Consider the following 19,483-nt stretch of genomic DNA (forward strand, 5'->3'; position numbering starts at 1 on the left):
ATAATGTTGTTGCTCTCGCTCCACAGAGTCAGGATCACTGCTGGCATCGTCCACCGTCATGATGTGAGGACGCTCTACAGGTATCATGTTGTTATACAGGAATAAATATACATGTTATTCATTTTAAAGGAATGGAAAAAGAAGCTGCATCGTTTGTATGTGAAAGCGTCTTTTTCACAGCAGCATCTGTAACACCTTCACATTCATCCATCCATCCATCTTCTACTGCTTATCTGAGGTCGGGTCATGGCGAATTGACCACATAATAATAACAACATTCACCATGAAGAACAGTGAAGTCACAGTGAAGTCACCAGAAAACAGCACAAAGTTATAAACGTGTGTGTGTTTATGTATATTTTATATATACATATAAATAAATAAGAACAACCGTGACAACAAACATAGAAGTGTAGAAAACGAGTTTTTATTCCCAAAACAAAGTCAAACACCAGAGTCTTGAACGTTCACATATTCAAAGGTTATTTTTTCTACATCAGAAACAACCCAGAGACATAAAGTGGAATGAGTTACACAACATTAAATATGTGGAAATCACAGAAGGTTTGAACATAGTAACACGCTAAAGAAATACAACTAAACATGTTACAACTAATTCTTATTCTTATGGAGCTGTGATGGACTGGTGACCTGTCTGTCTGTCTGTCTGTCTGTCTGTCTGTCTGTCTGTCCAGGCTGTGACCCCGCCTCACACAAACAGAGGGAACAGGCTAATGAACTCTATTTAAACCTATGTCTGCTTAATTCTGTCATATTTGAACAGATTGATCACAGTATATAAAACTGTTGGCTTCAGAGAGAGAGACAGAGAGAGAGAGACAGGTCTCACAGGACAAAGACAACGGAGACATATTTCTAAAAGACGTGAGGCTGAAATCTCACGTAACCTTGTTATCAGTGATCAAACCGAGCGTTAACGACGCATCACGTCACATGATCATCATGTTTGCCTGTTGTTTGACCTTTGACCTCTGCTCTGTGGGAGAACGGTCGATGACGTCATCTAGCAGCGAGAGGTCGAGCTCAGGCAACGGAACCCTCCAGTACTGGAAGGAGTTGTAAGCACAGTCTTCTTCATCTTCATCTTTATCTTGAATCTGGAAGTCATTGTAACGTGAGATTATTATACAATGTTTACATTAAAGAAACACAGTTACACACAATTAACAAACAAGTCAATGGTTTGCATCACGCTTTTCTAGCAGCTTCACATTCACCCATTCACTCACTCACAGCTGCTTTACATTCAACCATTCACTCACAGCTGCTTTACATTCACCCATTCATTCACTCACAGCTGCTTTACATTCAACCATTCACTCACAGCTGCTTTACATTCATCCATCCATCCATTCATTCACTCACAGCTGCTTTACATTCACCCATTCATTCACTCACAACTGCTTTACATTCATCCATCCATCCATCCATTCATTCACTCACAGCTGCTTTACATTCACCCATTCATTCACTCACAACTGCTTTACATTCATCCATCCATCCATTCACTCACAGCTGCTTTACATTCACCCATTCATTCACTCACAGCTGCTTTACATTCATTCAGCGCTGCTTTACATTCACCCATTCATTCACTCACAGCTGCTTTATACTCACTCACAGCTGCTTTACATTCACTCGCAGCTGCTTTACATTCAACCATTCACTCACAGCTGCTTCATATTCACTCGCAGCAGCTTTACATTCACTCGCAGCAGTTTTACTTTCACCCATTCACTTACTCACAGCTGCTTTACATTCACTCACAGCTGCTTCACATTCAACCATTCACTCACAGCTGCTTTACATTCACTCAACTGTTTTACATTCATCCATTCATTCACTCACAGCTGCTTTACATTCACCCATTCATTCACTCACAGCTGCTTTACATTCACCCATTCATACACTCACAGCTGCTTTACATTCATTCACAGCTGCTTTATATTCACCCATTCATTCACTCACAGCTGCTTTACATTCACCCATTCATTCACTCATTTACAGCTGCTTTACATTCACCCATTCATTCACTCATTTACAGCTGCTTTACATTCACCCACAACTGCTTTACATTCGCCCATTCATGCACTCACAGCTGCTTTACATTCACCCACAACTGCTTTACATTCGCCCATTCATTCACTCACAGCTGCTTTACATTCACCCATTCATTCTCTCACAGCTGCTTTACATTCACTCACAACTGCTTTACATTCACCCGCTTGTGAATATTGCATATTATTGCATATTAATGCATATTAATGCAGATGTTGTGATGTATCGTTGGCGGAGTGTTGGAGAGCTTTAGCTGGAGGTGATGGCCGATGGTCAGAGAGACAATCTGAGATTCATGCTGAGACCGTGTGGTCGTCAGGTGGGAACGACACACGTGGATCTGAAGCTTCACCATGTCATCAAACTGCACAATCACAATCATCACGGTTCCATATTTTCACCAGATCGTTTGGTGTAGAAAGTGTTAACAACAAAACAAGCGCGTGACATGTTCACTGGAGGATGGTGACAGGGTGACACCAAGTGGACATTTACTGTCATAAAAACACATTTTCAATGAAACACAGGCTAAAATGAGCTGAATAATAATAATGAGCTGAAGATACAAACTTACATGAGTGTCAGATTCCTCTCGTGCTCGTTTGTTGCGGCTTGTGTCTGAAGTGGAGGTGGTATGACCCGGGACGGTTCCATTAGCGTGACTCTGCATCGTCAAAGCTTCACAGTGTGTGCTTTTACAATGAAGATAAACATCCGTGTTTGGCTCCTCGTGTTTCTGCTCTGGACACGTGGGGAAGTGGTACGGCCTTTTAAGGCGGCGGTTGCCAGGCAGCGGGGAGTCCGGGGACGGTGGCCTGGGGGCCGCAGAGCCGAGGCTACCCGTCTCCAGGTGCGTGTTTCCCGCAGCAGCAGCAGCAGCAGCAGCGCACAGTGACCGCTGCTGTCTTTTGGAGGGAGAGTCGTGCGCGTGCAGCAGCAGCGGAGAATCGTCCGCGCGTCTCTTCGCCATTAAATGAGCCGTCAAAACACGCGCCGCCGCTCTGACGTGATTCACTGACACAGTTACGCACGAGAGAAGCGCGCTCGTGCAGTGGCTCGTGCGCGCAGGATGAAAACAAAGAGCACCGGTAGTGAATGTGTAGTGAAGGAGGTTTGCTAACCAATCAGAGGAGAGCACCGATGGCTAGTCCCCGCCCACATCCTTTACTCTTCCTGTGGCGGGTTCAAGTGTTTAAAGTTGCAGTGTGTGAGTTTTGCAGGGTTTTAGAGAACGCTTTAAAAAAAGTTTAAGTTTAAACTGTGAATGCGTTTGAAACACAGTGTTCAAGCATGTTATCCTCCACATGAGGGTCACAGAGGTCGCTGGTGCCAATCCCTGCTGACATAGGACAAAAGGTGGGCGGGGTCACAGTCCATCACAGGGACACCACGAGACAAACGACCACCCACTCTCACACCTACAGTCAATTTAAGAGTGTCCAGTTTATCTAATCCACAAATAATAATATCAATTGTTCCTTCTTCGTCCATACCCTACACGTGTACAGTTTTATATCGTCTATAAATACACATCTGACTTGAAAATCGGTTCAAAGTTCTGTAAGTTCTGTAAGAATTAAAATCATCTTTAATTTGAGAACAAACATTTAACTATTTAAAATGAAATAAAACGGTGAAGTAAATTAAAATATGAATTAACATAAGCGTAGAGTTGTGTAATCATGGATTCAAGTGTGCCTGTAAATTCATATCAAAATACTGGAGATGAACATTTTTAAAAAAAACAAACAAAAAAACGTTGTCTTTATTCAAAAGTGTGATTAGAAAAGAAAAGAAACTCATTTTTAAAAAGCTCAATCGTGAAAAAGCTTTCACCAATGACGTCAGATGGATGTAAAGGAGCAGGTTATTGGCACAAATCTGGAAAAATAAATACATTTCAAATGTTCACAATACATTCTGTTTTCACACACACACACACACACACGCACACACACACGCACACACACTCGCGCTCTGTCTCTCTCACACACACACACACACGCTCGCTCACACTCACTCACACACACGCACACGCTCGCTCACACATACACTGCACCCTCATTTCAAAGTCAGCGATGGAAAAAACTAAGTTTGTTTGATAAACTAATAATAAAAATATAAAGATAAATCATATATATGTGTATGTGTATATATACATACACACATATACATACGTATATGTGTGTATGTATAAATACATATATATAAATATATATATATACACACATATATATGTATATACATACATACATACATATATACACACATATATGTATATATGTATATATATACATACATACATATATATATGTATTTATATATATATATATATATATATATAAAAATACATATATATATATATATATGTATATATGTAAAAGTCAAAGGTCAGAGAAGGTTTCTTGTCACGTCAGACTGTCGCCGCTCTCTCGCCGCGGTGACTTCACAGCCAGCGGAGAATTCTGACGTCGGTTCTCGTCTCGACAGTTAAAGTACAGATCTGCGGGCTTTCGCGCCACAAAGAAGACGCAGTCGTACACGTACTTCAACATGGAGCGGTCGTTCTCCGTGTACGTGGTCTGCATGGACTCTTTCTCCACCTACCATGAGGACACAATGAGGACATTGCTTCACCAGCGGAGACACATCTGTGACGTCAGCGTGTGAATCACCGTCAAAGGTTTTACCTCCAGGCAGAAGCCAAACTTCACCATCGCTGTCCGTATGTCTTCGAAGCTAAGTTCGACCGAGAGCTCGTTGGCCATGTTCTCGTAGTGATAGAGCAGAGGACCTGAAGACACACGGTGAAGACCAACCCTGAGACGTGAGGTTTGACATCGTCTTCATCCAGTCACAACACTTCAAAATGACAGTAAATAATAAGAAATAAATCAAAACAAACCCGCATTTCACCCTATGTCAGCTGGGATTGGCACCCACAACCCTCATGTGGAGGATAAAGCGGTAGAAGATGAATGAATGAATGAATGAATGAATGAATGAATGTAACTTTCTTAGACAAATGCTGCGTTTGCACTACATGGTCCCGGCACGGCACAGATTTGGACTCACTTCTAAAGACCCTCCTCTTCACTTCATGTTTTATTTCCGTTGCTGTGCCTTTAAATCTGTCCAGCACTGTTTGTTAACCTTGGCTGTTTGTCAAATATTGACTTTTCAGACGTTTCCTTTGCTAAAAGTTGGAGATTCACGCAGGTTTTCAGGATTTTTAAGTCTTTTTAACGTCAGTGGCCGGCAGTCTGTTGACGTCGCATGTTAGTATCGGCTCAGCTGAACCTCGAGAAGAGAAAGAACCGAGCCGAGCCGAGTCGAGCGGAGCCGGGACCGTGTAGCGGTGAAGCGTCAAACGTGACTCACCCAGGTTGATCCACACTCCGCCAGGCTTCAGAATCTTCCAGATGGTCTCCACGTACTCGATGACATTATGAGCCGTGTCGATGAAGAAGCAGGTGGCCACACAGTCCCAGGAATCTGACGGAAACACAATGGTTACAAACAACTCTGCTGAAAATGACGATGAATAACGCTCAAAGACATACATTTATCTTTTATACACGAGCCAGGTAACAGTACTGCGTTCACTCACCTGTGTCACTGTAGACCTCCACAAAATCCCCTGCTACCATGGAGAAGTCTGAAGTGAGAGGTAAGCTCTGAGGGTTGACGTCGGGGAATCGGATCGGTCGCGTTTGGTCGGAGGATTTCTTGTTGTTGCTGAACTGGTGGATCCAAGGGTACAGGGTCAGAGCGTTCACCTTCTCACACCTGAATGGAGTGGTCCAAATTTGTGAGGACAGGTGGAGGAAGACGCTACCAAAGACATGAATACCATGTACAGTAATTCTTCTCTTAGAATTAACACATCAGAACGAGGAGTTAGTTCCTAACATAACCTGCACAAGGGTAGATTTAGGATTGGTAACAGTTACAAGAACATGGCAGCTGGAGTCATAGGAAGGTTAGTTTGTGTGTTACCTATTGAGGACAAAGTTTGAAGAGAAGAGCATGAAGAGACTCCATTCGTTGCCCTGGCAAATATAACCCAGTCGGGCGATCTCCCACGCGAGGCGGCCGAGCCCGGCACCCGGTACCAGAACGCTCACCTTAGACACATCACTGACATAAGAAAATTCACAAAATGCACATATCACATGGAAAACACTGAGAAAGTCACATCAGCATCATCACTGGAAAAGTTTTGCATCTATGTGTCTGACGGAGTTTGTGTGCCTCCTACTATTGGTCACTTGGGAAGAGTCTTTGGATCTGTTGGATGATGGGCAGGTAGCAGGACTCCCGCTCAGCCTGACCCGCCTCACTCCAGTCTCTGACAAACTGCTTTATGGTGGACTTGAGCTTGTCCATGTCAAACGTAGACGTGAAGGACGGACGCACCTTCCTCGGATCCTCCTGCAGACGAAAGACGAGGGACAATGTCAACACATTTCAAAAAGAAAAACCACAGGTGCAGATTATCTTAGGTGCGTTTACTCACCCGCTCACCATATCCAATGTTCTCAAACATGTGGAGACTGTTGTGGACGATGTCGTGCAGCACTTGCTGGTTGCAGTCCGCACACTGGCTGATCCGGGTCAGGTTGGACATGACGCTCGGCAGCAGGTTCTGGTGCCGCTGAGGTAGACTACGAAACTGACGCTCAGCACGTTTGACCTGTTCCTGGACATGAGCCCTAACCAAGAAACACACGGGACAGCAGACGGTCACCAGACGGTCACCAGCACGGAGTCAGAGTGAACAGATATCACAGCAGTGAGGGTCGCAACGCTTTCCTTTACAAGCTCCTATTTTATATTATTTACTAGTTTGTTTTTAAAGGTCCAGTGTGTATGAAGACGTCTGTCTCTGTGAGAAGACGGACGCAGCTTATTGAAATGATACAAAAAACAAACAGGTTTTTTTATTATGCACCAAATGTAATCATATACACAAACATATATATATACACTTAGTATGTTCAATTATACTTTGTATATTCAAGTAGCATCAATTAACCCTCCGAGCATAGATGAACCATGGATGGAGCATAGATGGAGCCTAGATGGAGCTTAGATGGAGCTTAGATGGAGCATAGATGGAGCCTAGATGGAGCTTAGATGGAGCTTAGATGGAGCTTAGATGGAGCATAGATGGAGCCTAGATGGAGCTTAGATGGAGCTTAGATGGAGCTTAGATGGAGCATAGATGGAGCCTAGATGGAGCTTAGATGGAGCCTAGATGGAGCCTAGATGGAGCATAGATGGAGCATAGATGGAGCCTAGATGGAGCATAGATGGAGCTTAGATGGAGCATAGATGGAGCATAGATGGAGCATAGATGGAGTCTAGATGGAGTCTAGATGGAGCATAGATGGAGCTTAGATGGAGCATAGATGGAGCATAGATGGAGCTTAGATGGAGCTTAGATGGAGCATAGATGGAGCATAGATGGAGCTTAGATGGAGCATAGATGGAGCATAGATGGAGCATAGATGGAGCATAGATGGAGCTTAGATGGAGCATAGATGGAGCATAGATGGAGCATAGATGGAGCTTAGATGGAGCATAGATGGAGCTTAGATGGAGCATAGATGGAGCTTAGATGGAGCTTAGATGGAGCATAGATGGAGCATAGATGGAGCCTGTAGTATCAGTGATGCCATGACATGAACATGATCACAGGAAGGTTGTAAATCACGAGCGGACTTGAACGGAAGTTCTGACGAACGCTTTCACACAGAAACACAAGTTTCCCTCCAAACCCGGTAAAGTGTCTCGTGCTACGGTTGCTAACAGCAGCAGCGGCTCCCGCCGTTTACAAACCTCGTGTTCCGTTAATATACCTGTAAAATCTAAACGCGTCTACTATTCTCCAGAAGTGCTGCTTCTCCAGCCTGGCCTCCTCCTCGGGGCTGTACTTGATTCTTTCTTTGTGAAAGTACGCTCCGGTATGTGTTCCTCCTCCGGGCTCCGCCATGACTGCAACCCGACACACCGCCGTCCAATCACAGCGCGACAGACGTCTTCTTCGTCTGTCTGCACAGGATCGCACTTCAACGCCTTCCACTGCCCCCTACAGGAGACAGACGGCAATACAGCTCATATTAAATATGACATAAATAAACGAATACGATGAAATGATATCTAAAAATAGAAAATGTAGGTAATAATAATAATAATAATAATAATAATGCTTAGTTTTTATTTTATAGTACTAGTTAATAATAAAGTACTTGTTTTAGTTTTACACATAGACTTTATGTTTATGGACACATTATTATTATTATCATTATTATTATTATTATTATTATTATCATCACACCAGTGTTTACATTAAACACAACTCACTTGTCACTTGTGTTTGTGATACAGTGAATAATCATCTTTGACTGTTTGATTTATTCTAACGTTATGAAACCACCTGATTATTAAAGACATTACATTTATTACTGTAATGTATATATGTACTGTATATATGTATATATACACGTATATATACATATATACACACATATATACAAATACATATATACATATATGTATATACATATATACATATACGTATATATGTATATATATACATATATACAAATACATATATATACATATATGTATATATATACACACATATATACAAATACATATATATACATATATACACACACACATATACAAATACATATATACACATATGTATATATACATATATACACACACATATATACAAATACATATATACATGTATGTATATACATATATACATATACGTATATATGTATATATACATATATACAAATACATATATACATATATGTATGTATATACATGTATACATATATACATATATGTATATATATACATATATACATATATGTATATATATATATATACATATAGTTTATTGTCTTCTAAAAGATAACATGTGTAATGATCTATAAAATAAACCCTGTGTTATTTTTCATTGACAAACTAACATAAACACTAATATTAGACATTAACAGTGGACGCACAGATCAGGGTTTTCAGTGCTTTATTCTTTTATTTGTGACGTCACCGCTGTCACAGCTCGAGCCACCACGTCACACGTTCGGGTTGACAATCTTGCCAAGGAAGACAGTGTCCTGTGAGACGCGGTCGATGACGACCACCATGAAGGGACGATTGAATTTCAACACGGGGACAATCCTGAAGGACAGCAGCGTGATGCCGATGCCTGTAGCAGCTGTAGCTGTGGCTCCAGCCTCGTCCACATCCAGAGTCGCTTTGTGCACAACCTGAGGTACGAGACAGACAGGAAAGGTCAATCAAAGGTCACACAGAACATGTGTGCATGTTTAACACGAGGCTCTTCACACTCACCTGTGACACGGCCAGTTTGAGGTCAGAGATTCCCGTCAGATTTGCACCATCACCGAACATGTCCGACATTCCCATGTCAGTCAAAATGTCCTTCAGGTCGTACGACGACTTGATGGAGAACTTTGGAACGTGGATGTCATACTGCCTGGAAATGGGTCAATATAAACTCACGGTGAGACATTTAACGATGAATGAATGAATTCTAATGACGTTTTCCTCACTTTTTTTTCATCCACTTCAGCCATTTAGTGACGTGAGCCGGGCAAATGGAATTCTCCAGCGTCTCCATGTCGTCCGGCAACAGCAGCATCATGCCGTAGGTGGAGCCGTTGAAAGGGAGGTAGAGGACGGACGTGTTGATGGACATGTCGTAATAGGTGTGGACGCTTTCCTCCATGAACATCATCTGCACTGGAACCTGGAGTGAGACAGTTTAGAGCATGACTGACGCTCGACGCAACGAGTGCAACGACTGGGATTCAGAACGACGACGTGAACTTATGTGAACCTTGGTGTTCTCGTCCACCATGAACTCATCTGCCCTGGTGCTTTCAGGTTTAAATGGAGTTTCCCACTTTCCTGCGGAAGCAAAACAAAGGTCAGACTTCCATGTGTGACCTCAGAGACAAAGCAAACACACGTGACCTTTAACCTTTGAAGTAGATGTAGCTGATGAGATACATGACTGTGTTGGCGTCCAGGCTTTCCACCAGCTTGTCTATTTTCCCGCTGGTCTTCTTTGACACGTAGTCGTTGATGGCGTCGGCGCTCTCTTTTGTTTTGAGGAAGTCGACATTGAACGCCTCTGCAGAGTAGGAGCGCTGCAGGACTCTCAGGAAGTCAGGGTTGGGCTTGAAGCGGTCGTCGATGAACGCGGCCGTGCCTTCGCTGCTGTCTTTGGAAGACGCCGCGTTTGCCTTTCGGAGCATCGTGTGAAAGGCCTCGTCCACCGCCGCCTGGCTCAGGACGGAGCTGTTGAAACCCAGGCCGCTGAAGAGCTGCCGGTGGGTCTCCCCTCTCGCTCCCGCAGACAAGGCGGACAGAGCCAGGGACACACTCCGGGGTGAGTAGAAGACGTTCTTGCCCCGTGAGTCGGCGTGAGCGGCTAACTTCCTGTACAGGCGGAAGGCGAACTCTTTGTTCGCAGCAGCCACCAGTGAAACGCCGTCAGTGGTGTTTTCCACGGCGGTGTCCTGGTCGTCGCTCTGATCGTAACTTAAATGGTGATGAGCCAAACACAGACACACCGCCGCTGATACGAGCCACAAGCTCAGCCACACACGCATCATGATGAACTGTGGGTCAAAGGTCAAACACTTTAAATTACTTGAAAACTCATGTCATTTTTACACGCTGCATATTTTACCTTTAAACTTATACTTTCTACTCTTGTACAGTGAGATTATTATTATATTTAATGTTGCACTTAAATCAAATTCTTCACCTTTTGCACCTTTAATTTAAAAAGTGATGAGTCAGAATTTACATGAACTCATGTCGGTGTAACAGTCAAACAGAGAAGTGATGGACGTCCTCACTCACCGTCTCCTGGTGTCCCGTCAGCTCTGGACACGGGAAGATGTCCCTCTTTATAAGCAGAATCACAGCCGCTGTACTTTGACTTTGTTTATTCAGTATCACAAGCTGATATTTGCACGTTGGCCACTGTATTTGTTCTGTGTAATGATTACTGAGAGCAAACTCCGCTCTAAGCCCCGTTCTATTCTTCTACTTCTTATATATGACACTTAATCTTAATCATTCAACACTCAGATCAAAGTTCCTCGTCACCTTCTGTCTCCTCTTCCTCTCGTCATGTGCTCACTTTTTTAAAGATTCAACATAAAGAAAAACTGACTCGGATTCAAACTTTAATCCACTCAACACGTTTAAACGGACTGAATATAAATGGTTTTCACGTTTAAGTTCATGACAATTAAAAACACCATCCAGGGAAGTGAAAGAAAACGATGATTTATGACATTATTGTGTTGTGGACCAGGTTTCACTGGCGTTTGCCAAACAGCTGGACGTGGAGTCTGATCAGCTGTCTGAGGAATCCTCGATTAGGGATCACGCCGCGGTTCTCTTTCACGGCACAAATGGCCTCCACCAGGCTCAGGTTCTGCTTCAGCATCAAGTAAGCGAGGACCAGCGTGGCCGAGCGGCTCACTCCCACGTGACAGTGCACCAGCACACAGCCTGAGGAGCAGAGACACATTATTCCCTTCAACAAACACCTCCTCTCACTGGCCCCTGAGCTGCGAGCCTTCATCCTCCTCTACCTCCTCTCCTGAGAGCGCTGTGGATAAAGTCTGCCGCTGCCTGGAAGTTGACGCTCATGTCAAAGTTACAGGAGTCGTGAGCCTCGATGCCCATGTATGTGATCGTCATGTTGTCGTACACGTGCGTCTGTCCTCGGCGTTGACTGTGGGCCGCGTTCAGGACGTGCGTGATGCGGTGACTGCACAGGTCGGCCTTGTTCTCCGCACTGTGCCTGAAAAACAGCAAGAACCTACAGTTATTATGTTGCACGCAGAGCAGTGGCCCAATTGTTTAAAAACGTGCACTAAAAACACACTAAACTGCCCCCATGGCTGGTTAAAATGTGCTAAACTGCCCCCATGGCTGGTTAAAATGTGCTAAACTGCCCTCATGGCTGGTTAAAATGTGCTGAACTGCCCTCATGGCTGGTTAAAATGTGCTAAACTGCCCCCATGGCTGGTTAAAATGTGCTAAACTGCCCCCATGGCTGGTTAAAATGTGCTAAACTGCCCTCATGGCTGGTTAAAACATGACAAACTGTCTACTTGGGTGGCAAAAAGGCATGTTTAAGTGCCCTTCTCATTGGCCAAACACACTAAAATGCCCTCTTGGGTGAAGAAAACTCTTCTTCTTCTTCTTCTTCTTCTTCTTTTCCTTTGGGCTGCTCCCTTCAGGGGTCGCCACAGCGAATCAACCTCCTCCATCTCCCCCTGTTCTCTGTATCCATCTCTCTCACACCAACTCACTTCATGTCCTCTTTGACTACATCCATAAACCTTCTCTTTGGTCTTCCTCTGGACCTCCTGCCTGGCAGTTCCAACCCCAGCATCCTTCTACCAATACACTCACTATCCCTCCTCTGTACATGACCAGACCATCTCATTCTGGCCTCTCTGACCTTATCTCCAAAACATCTAACATGTGCTGCTCCTCTGATTGACTCATCACTCCTGATCCTATCCATCTTCGTCAGAAACTCCAGAAAACTACTAAGACAGAGACTTATGTTGGGCCCTATCTCACAGAACCAGGATTATCTGGTGCTGATATGGTGTTAAAATGCACTAGAACACAGGAAATGGCATCTACATGATTGAAAATGTTCATGTATGAAGGGAATTAATGGATATTTGAATCTACACAGTTCAAAGAATTGATGAGTTACTCACTGGTCACCGATATAAAGCCGAGGCCACACTTCATCCGCGTGGCTGATGATGGCTTTGCCCGTAAACAGGAGCTTTTCCAGCTCCACCACAGCCAGACCAGGAGAACTCAGGTCTATTTCCACTCTTCGAGGAGGAGGCCGATCATTCCAGGACGCGGGGAGTTTACTGGTGTAGGACATTGTTTCTGCACAGAGCAGGAAGAACTAGTAAGCATGTAAGAAGCCTCATCAAAGGCTGCTGCCACCGTCTGAGCTCGTATTAAATGTAGCTGGTGTGCATCAGTCCCTCAGGGACCTGCGTTATGCTTTTGCATTAAAATAGACGTCTATTTAAAGAAATGAATGTTGGCCGGCAGACGCAGACACACTGAACCCAGCAACACTTTGTATTGTGTGAATACTTGTTTTTAAGTTTTAATGTGGGCGGGGTTATTGTCATCAACGATTATCTGTCCATTATTTTCTCGATTAATCGTTTGGTCCATAAAAATATCAGAAAACCTTAAAAAAAGAAAAGTTTATCGGTGTTCGTCAAACCTGGAAATGATGATGATCTCAAACGTCTTGTTTTGTCCACAAACCAAAATGATTCACTTTTAATGATTTCTTTCTCCAGAGTCATGAAATGAAGAAAATACTCACATTTAAGAAGCTTAAACAATCGGAAATCTTGTTTTAATCATCTAGAAATCGATGAATTGCTTCAGCTTCAGTCTGGTGTAATGTCCTCACTGTTTGTTTGTTTTAGGACAGGCTGAGTTATTTATGTCCTTTGTTTGCAAGAGACAAATTTCTCTTTTTACTTTGATTTGAAATATTCTTGCTTGCAAAGAATTAAATACATTTACAATTTAAATAAAACCCATTCTGTCACAAAGGTTTAAAAAAAATAAACATTTAATTATTTCTGTTCTTTTTTTTCCTAACCTGTGGTAACGTTTATTGCCCTCTAGTGTTGGAAACGTGCATTACGTGTGAAAATGAACACAGTTGACAGATTTGTTTTTCATGCAAAGCTTGTTTCCTTATTTTATTATTTTTTTTCATGATGATAGAAAACCATCCCCTGAAATATGGCACGCTTTTTTTTCTCCCCCCAAAATCAACGCGGAAGGAACGACGTAAGGAGGAAAACAAACAAACAAACAAACAAACAAACAAACACGGGGATTGTGGGAAAAGATTCAGAATAACAAGAATATCAGTGATAGAAATGACATCAAACAAAAAACATTTGAAATATTACGGACCCAAACTCTTCTTTAAGTCCTGTAGATTCAGAAAGGGCAAAAGACAGTGGAGCATCTTTTCAGTGATTCTTAACCGTGTCGTCGTGTAAAATAGATTATACGTGGGTCTGATTATAGGAGACACTTTTAAAGTATTAGGGACAGTTTTCTGAAAATCTGCTCCAATTACAAACTGTGATACTGTAGCGAGGGCTCGGGTCATGTGACCGTGCATGCAGGGCCAGGAGCAAAAGTTAAAGGGAAAGATTTGTTTGTACGTATTTCTGCAGAGACGTGGACTCTGTGTGTGTGTGTGTGTGTGTGTGTGTGTGTGTGTGTGTGTGTGTGTGTGTGTGTGTGTGTGTGTGTGTGACGTGTCATTATGAACAGGGACCGGACTAAGACCGCTCCACAATCCTGAGGGACAGCATGATGATCATCCTAACACGTATCACGGGTTAAAGACAGCTAACAGTTGCAATGTGGCACTGAATTAATCCAGAGCGAGAGAGTCAGACAGCACGGCCACTCACAGAGGCTAATAGTCTGAAGATATGTACAATTAATACCCTCATGTCACTCTATCAGCAGAATTATGCTCTTGTTCCCAAGTCCAGGATGTTTCATCTCAGCATTTCATTTCATTGAGCTCTCACGGTGTCCACGGAAAATCTGCAAGAAGAAAACAGCAAGACTTAGTGACGCTCAAACCCCCCAAAAGTTCAGAAGGCTTTCTTCTCCAGCTGCTCCAGAATGGCCTGGATCCTCTGTACAGCCTCCTTCCTGGCTTGCCGGACACTCTCCAGTCCCTGAGTCTCCACAGAGTCCAGCTCCAGCAGCTCTTTGGTCAGCAGTTCCTCCAGACACCGGTAACTCTTGTCCGTCTTTCTGCCAACAAACTCGTCAACATCTTCCTGAAGCAGCAGCATTCGGGCCATGACCTGCTGGACCTTTGCGAGGCCGGGGTTATTGCTCAGTGGCTGAGGTCCCGCCTGGCCCGGAGCCAGAGCTTGGGCTGGGGTCGAGTGTGGGGGGTCACCTTGTGAGGGATTCGGCTCAGCTCTCCCCGTTCTGCTGTACATTTGAGGAGGTGAACTTATTTCAGCTGGCTTTCCGTTGGGAGGATTTGGGGATGGGGTTGGTCTTGGTTTAGGTCCCACTTGTGGGGCACGTTGATGCTGTTGGTCCTAAAATGACACAGACCAGAAGACGGTGTTTAGGATATTTGAACCTTTTTTAATTAACCTGGATAACAAAGTAAACCAAGGATGGAGTTTCTGGAGTCAGAGACGAGTTACAGTGAAAAGCTTTATTGGAAGCAGCTCAGCTCTGAGAACTGAGACGATGCTGAACGTGAACAAGAAGATCCTCCATCAGTCTGACTGTCTTACCCACAGTTAGGCTGTTTAAAGGGTTTTGGAGGCTTTTCTTTGCTGATACAGAGAGCTGACCTTCAGGAGGACGGCATAGTTAAGTCATCAGTCGCGCAGTTACAAGAGCCGCTCACGTCACGCAGTTACAAGAGCCGCTCACAACGTTGCGCAGTTACAAGAGCCGCTCACAACGTTGCGCAGTTACAAGAGCCGCTCACAACTTCACGCAGTTACAAGAGCCGCTCACAACTTCACGCAGTTACAAGAGCCGCTCACAACTTCACGCAGTTACAAGAGCCGCTCACAACATCGCACAGTTACAAGAGCCACTCACAACGTAGCGCAGTTGCAAGAGCCGCTCACAACGTCGCGCAGTTACAAGAGCCACTCACAACTCTCTTACCGCTCTTACCTTGGGCTGATAAGGAGGTGGAGCGCCAGTTCCGGTGCCTGGCCACGCCGGGGGTTGCGGTGGACGTACAGGATTTCCGTAGTGGTTCTGTGGAGGCTGCTGTCCTGGCTGCCACTGCTGCTGCGGCTGCTGTGACGATCCATAAGCACCAGAATGAGCCCACGCTTCAGCCTGAGCACTGGGATGCAGGGACTGGCCAGTGGGGTATGGAGGGTTTGGAGGCATTGCATGACCACCTTCTGTATAGTGAGAGTAAGGTCCTGGAGGATAACCCTGAGGACAAACGACAGGGATGTAACATATATAATATAATATATAAAGGTTGATATCAATACCAATCACCAACATTACATAGAACATGTAAGTACTGTAAAAGCCACAAGAGCAGGTCATAAAGCACAGACACGTCGGTTTTACATCCCTCAGCTTAAAGCATCAGTTCAGTATTAATGCACACACTCTATATACATCTGCAGCACCAGTCACAACGCTCAACAACAAACAGTGGGCGGCTTAAAATATAATAATGTGCCAAGCTGAAAGGTAACATTATATTTTTATTATTCTAGCTGCATGTGTCTGAATGCAGAAAAGTAAAAGACAGATTTTGACGCTGGTTATGGCTCAAAGAAGAAATGATCAGATTCTGGCGATTATGGCGACACGGTGGTCTTTGACCACACTGGTGCGCGCTAACATGAACTCACCCCTTGACAGTGTGGACCAGGGTAGTGATGATGCTGGTGTGGAGCGTGTGGCTGCCCAGACCCACTGCCCTGCTCTGTGGGGCAGCCCTGGTTGGGATACGGACCTGGACCTGGTCTCTGAGGGTCAGCGCAGTAGAAAGGGTTGGATGGATGGAAACCACTTGCTGAATATTGATTCTGCGCTGGGCTGTAGACGCCATGACCATTGGGGTAACCTCCGGGAATCACCTGCACAAAACGCACAAGGGTAATCAGTGATAGCTCTAAAAAAGGTACAGTACACAGGATTTTACTGGTCGACGTTTCATTATAACCGTTCAGCATAATATCATTTAACTGATCTGAGACAAAATGACCCTTCAGCACCTCCTCTGGGCTCTGTTCATAACCTCACAAATAACAGGAGGCTTTGACCAATGAGAGCACAGGAAGAGAGGGAGGGGGAGAGCAATCCACCACACCAGAGTTCTGCAACCTTCACAATGAAAAGAGACTTTTTTGTCTCTTAATTAATGTAGACATCATCCCTGTTTCCAGGGACCGTGACTCCTGCACTATATAATGAGATATATGTCAAGATGACATAACACAGAAGCTGAGTGTTAGAACATGTGAGGCAAAGGTCCTTTACAAGGCTTAAGATTTAGAGACTTAGCCTTAGGCGCAGTTGCATAATACAAACCTGTGGACTGTACTGTGGCTGCATTTCTGATCCAGATGGGTAGGTGTTAGCATAGTGTCCTGTGGCGTGAGACTGAGGATACCAGTAGTGTGACGGGTAACCCGTGTACTGAGGAGCGTCCTGTGAACACACAACATCACAGACGGGTCATTTAAAGGAGACAAGAAGCAGAATTTCAGAATTCCTTTTTTTCCCCCCAAAACAATTCATATTGATAACTATCATGAAAAAATGTCACATGACTAAAGACCCATAAATTATGTTATTTATGGACAGAAAACATTTCTCACATTGAGGCTAAAATATTCAAAGTGTTAATCTAATACTATTATACAGTAATCATTTTAAAAATGACCATTCCCTCTGATATCATGAATCATATCGCAAATTCCTGTCAAAATAATCCCAATTAGATATTTACTCATATTGTTCACATTGTTCAGTATATTTGTTACACAGTTGGAGAATGTGAACGGAGTGTGTGATCCCTGGCATACATGTGTGGGGGACAGTGGGTCGTCCATCGCTCCCCTTTGCCTCTGTGAGCTGCTACACCCTCACACGCCTGATCAGCTGCTCCTGACTGTGCCGGAGACTAAACCCAGGCTCAGAACTCCGAAGAGACCGTGTGTTTGCTGTTGTGTCCTTGAAACAGTGTCACGATCTGCCCCTGCACATCAGACCGGGCTCTCCTCTGTCTGTTTTTAAATCTCTTCTCAAAACTCTTTTCATTGGCCTTTGATACGGTTTAAGTTGTTAACGGTATTTCCATTTAATTTGATTTGATCTGCTTTTATTGTGCATGTTTATTCATGTTTTTTTATGTCGTTTAATTTGTTTTAGATGCATCTTATCATCTTGTGTGAGCTTCTGTGTCTTTTATTTATTGTGTCTTTTATTTATCAGTCTATACGCCACTTTGGTTCACCGTGGTGTACCAAAGTGGGCTTTACAAATGCATTTGTGTACACACACACATCAGGGTTAACCGGGGTTAAACCTGGGTTAAATAAGGGGTTAAATAAGGAGTTAAACCAGGGTAAAACCAGGGATTGATAAGGGTTAAATCAGGGTTAAACCAGGGTTGAATCAGGGTTAAACCAGGGTTGAATCAGGGATAAACCAGGGTTAAATAAGAGTTAAACCAGGGATAAACCAGGGCTGAATCAGGGATATGCCAGGGTTAAATCAGGGGTGAAGCCAGGGTTAAATATGGGTAAAAACAGGGTTAAATCCGGGATAAATAAAGGGTAAAACCAAGGTTAAATCAGGGATAAATACGGGGTAAACCAGGGTTAAACCAGGGTTAGACCAAGGTTAAAGGCACAGATAATTATATAATAGCAGCCAAGCTCCATTAGCCGTCCGGCTAACACGGACAGGTTTCTACGTCAGCTAGCTTGGTCATAATAATGTTTATGTCGTTAAACAACATTAGCCACTAAGAGAGCGCGGTCAAAGTCCACGGGAGTGTCCCCAGGAGCGTCCGGGCTTTGTCTACACGGAGTACACGCACTCACCATGGTGTTATTCCGGTCAGTGTGTGTGGAGTTACAGGTCGAGGGCCACGCAGACTTCAGATCGTCAGACCGCTGCTGCTGCTGCCGATGATGCATCAGTTCCTCCGCGCGGTCCCGTCTTCTGCCATCGCTCTAAAATAAACCAAACACACGTCCACGAAGAGCAGCGTCTCCTCTGGGAGGCTTCACTCGGCCCGAGTCACTAACTACACTTGTGTTGTTTATAAACTACAGTACGGCACGGCTCGGCTCGGCTCGGCTCGAGTTGATTCAGGAAATGAATGACGATGAGCTCGAGCGCAAACGCTGCTGTCACTTTAAGGAGAAGCACAAGTGAACGACAGAGCTCTCACTCTACTGGTTTTTTCCTGACACCGGAAATGACTGTTTGGAGTGAGGGGCGGGCGCTATGACGATTATCCTGACCAAAAATCGGGTTCACGATAAACAAAAATATAAAATTGAATATATTTTCAATATAATAAACTTATATCATACTAATATTACATAAACATTACTATATTTACCAACAATCTAAAAACATGTATATATTATGTGAATGTTTTAAAGTGAAAACCTTTGTTCTGATATTGTCTCGTTCCTTTTCTGTTCAAACTGTATTTGCAACAAATACAACTGTGATACTGTGGAAGCTCTACTGTTTTATA

The 19,483-nt window shown here is 43.9% G+C and overlaps 4 protein-coding genes across 6 annotated transcripts; all 4 read right to left on the bottom strand.

Annotated features, from left to right (window-relative positions):
- Positions 1-405: 405 nt before the first annotated feature.
- On the bottom strand, positions 406-8,149 carry carnmt1 (carnosine N-methyltransferase 1). 2 transcript variants are annotated; one of them, XR_009241186.1, is made up of 9 exons: positions 7,944-8,149; positions 6,599-6,794; positions 6,341-6,513; positions 6,079-6,219; positions 5,690-5,868; positions 5,461-5,574; positions 4,687-4,873; positions 2,654-3,960; positions 406-1,118 (listed from the first exon to the last, which is right to left on the bottom strand). XR_009241186.1 is itself a non-coding variant. In XM_058637153.1 (8 exons), exons 1-8 carry the CDS (start codon positions 8,075-8,077, stop codon positions 4,488-4,490), a joined length of 1,236 nt encoding a protein of 411 aa, XP_058493136.1. In that variant the 5' UTR covers positions 8,078-8,147; the 3' UTR covers positions 4,452-4,487. The 2 variants fall into 2 exon arrangements, 1 of the variants encoding a protein (XP_058493136.1); XM_058637153.1 differs by lacking the exons at positions 406-1,118; positions 2,654-3,960 and adding an exon at positions 4,452-4,682 and having other exon boundaries at positions 4,770-4,873; positions 7,944-8,147.
- A 964-nt stretch (positions 8,150-9,113) lies between these two features.
- LOC131463931 (serine protease inhibitor 2.1-like) lies at positions 9,114-11,064 on the bottom strand. The gene is made up of 6 exons (XM_058636087.1): positions 11,002-11,064; positions 10,112-10,754; positions 9,968-10,038; positions 9,681-9,877; positions 9,460-9,604; positions 9,114-9,374 (listed from the first exon to the last, which is right to left on the bottom strand). The coding sequence occupies exons 2-6, from the start codon at positions 10,746-10,748 to the stop codon at positions 9,180-9,182; spliced, it is 1,245 nt and encodes a 414-aa protein (XP_058492070.1). The 5' UTR covers positions 10,749-10,754; positions 11,002-11,064; the 3' UTR covers positions 9,114-9,179.
- Positions 11,065-11,317: 253 nt separating this feature from the next.
- Positions 11,318-14,459, bottom strand: LOC131463932 (dual specificity protein phosphatase 26-like). Of its 2 annotated transcripts, XM_058636089.1 has the most exons (4): positions 13,535-14,459; positions 12,894-13,077; positions 11,745-11,956; positions 11,318-11,661 (listed from the first exon to the last, which is right to left on the bottom strand). In XM_058636089.1, the coding sequence occupies exons 2-4, from the start codon at positions 13,070-13,072 to the stop codon at positions 11,465-11,467; spliced, it is 588 nt and encodes a 195-aa protein (XP_058492072.1). In that variant the 5' UTR covers positions 13,073-13,077; positions 13,535-14,459; the 3' UTR covers positions 11,318-11,464. The 2 variants fall into 2 exon arrangements, with proteins under 2 accessions (XP_058492072.1, XP_058492071.1); XM_058636088.1 differs by lacking the exon at positions 13,535-14,459 and having other exon boundaries at positions 12,894-13,443.
- bag4 (BCL2 associated athanogene 4) lies at positions 14,455-19,176 on the bottom strand. Its single transcript, XM_058636086.1, has 5 exons — positions 18,816-19,176; positions 17,296-17,415; positions 16,614-16,841; positions 15,907-16,179; positions 14,455-15,308 (listed from the first exon to the last, which is right to left on the bottom strand). The coding sequence occupies exons 1-5, from the start codon at positions 18,909-18,911 to the stop codon at positions 14,844-14,846; spliced, it is 1,182 nt and encodes a 393-aa protein (XP_058492069.1). The 5' UTR covers positions 18,912-19,176; the 3' UTR covers positions 14,455-14,843.
- Between the last annotated feature and the right edge of the window lie 307 nt (positions 19,177-19,483).

This window comes from Solea solea, chromosome 8, assembly GCF_958295425.1.
Source record: "Solea solea chromosome 8, fSolSol10.1, whole genome shotgun sequence".
Taxonomy (NCBI): Eukaryota; Metazoa; Chordata; class Actinopteri; order Pleuronectiformes; family Soleidae; genus Solea; species Solea solea.

Bases quoted from the DNA above. Each gene is read 5' to 3' on its own strand.
- LOC131463931 (XM_058636087.1), bottom strand. From the start codon at position 10,748: ATGATGCGTGTGTGGCTGAGCTTGTGGCTCGTATCAGCGGCGGTGTGT. The intron at 10,039-10,111 runs GTTAAAGGTCAC...TTGCTTCCGCAG, and splicing joins CAGCTACATCTACTTCAAAG to GAAAGTGGGAAACTCCATTT. The intron at 9,605-9,680 runs GTGAGGAAAACG...ACCCATTTCCAG, and splicing joins CTGAAGTGGATGAAAAAAAA to GCAGTATGACATCCACGTTC.
- LOC131463932 (XM_058636089.1), bottom strand. From the start codon at position 13,072: ATGTCCTACACCAGTAAACTCCCCGCGTCCTGGAATGATCGGCCTCCT. The intron at 11,957-12,893 runs GTGAGTAACTCA...GCTGTTTTTCAG, and splicing joins CGGCTTTATATCGGTGACCA to GCACAGTGCGGAGAACAAGG. The intron at 11,662-11,744 runs GTAGAGGAGGAT...TCTGCTCCTCAG, and splicing joins CAGCGCTCTCAGGAGAGGAG to GCTGTGTGCTGGTGCACTGT.
- bag4 (XM_058636086.1), bottom strand. From the start codon at position 18,911: ATGCATCATCGGCAGCAGCAGCAGCGGTCTGACGATCTGAAGTCTGCG. The intron at 17,416-18,815 runs GTGAGTGCGTGT...GTGTGTTCACAG, and splicing joins CTGACCGGAATAACACCATG to GACGCTCCTCAGTACACGGG. The intron at 16,842-17,295 runs GTTTGTATTATG...CGTTTTGTGCAG, and splicing joins AGCCACAGTACAGTCCACAG to GTGATTCCCGGAGGTTACCC.
- carnmt1 (XM_058637153.1), bottom strand. From the start codon at position 8,077: ATGGCGGAGCCCGGAGGAGGAACACATACCGGAGCGTACTTTCACAAA. The intron at 6,795-7,943 runs GTATATTAACGG...TTTCTTGGTTAG, and splicing joins GACGCGTTTAGATTTTACAG to GGCTCATGTCCAGGAACAGG. The intron at 5,575-5,689 runs GTGAGTGAACGC...TGTTTCCGTCAG, and splicing joins GGAGGTCTACAGTGACACAG to ATTCCTGGGACTGTGTGGCC.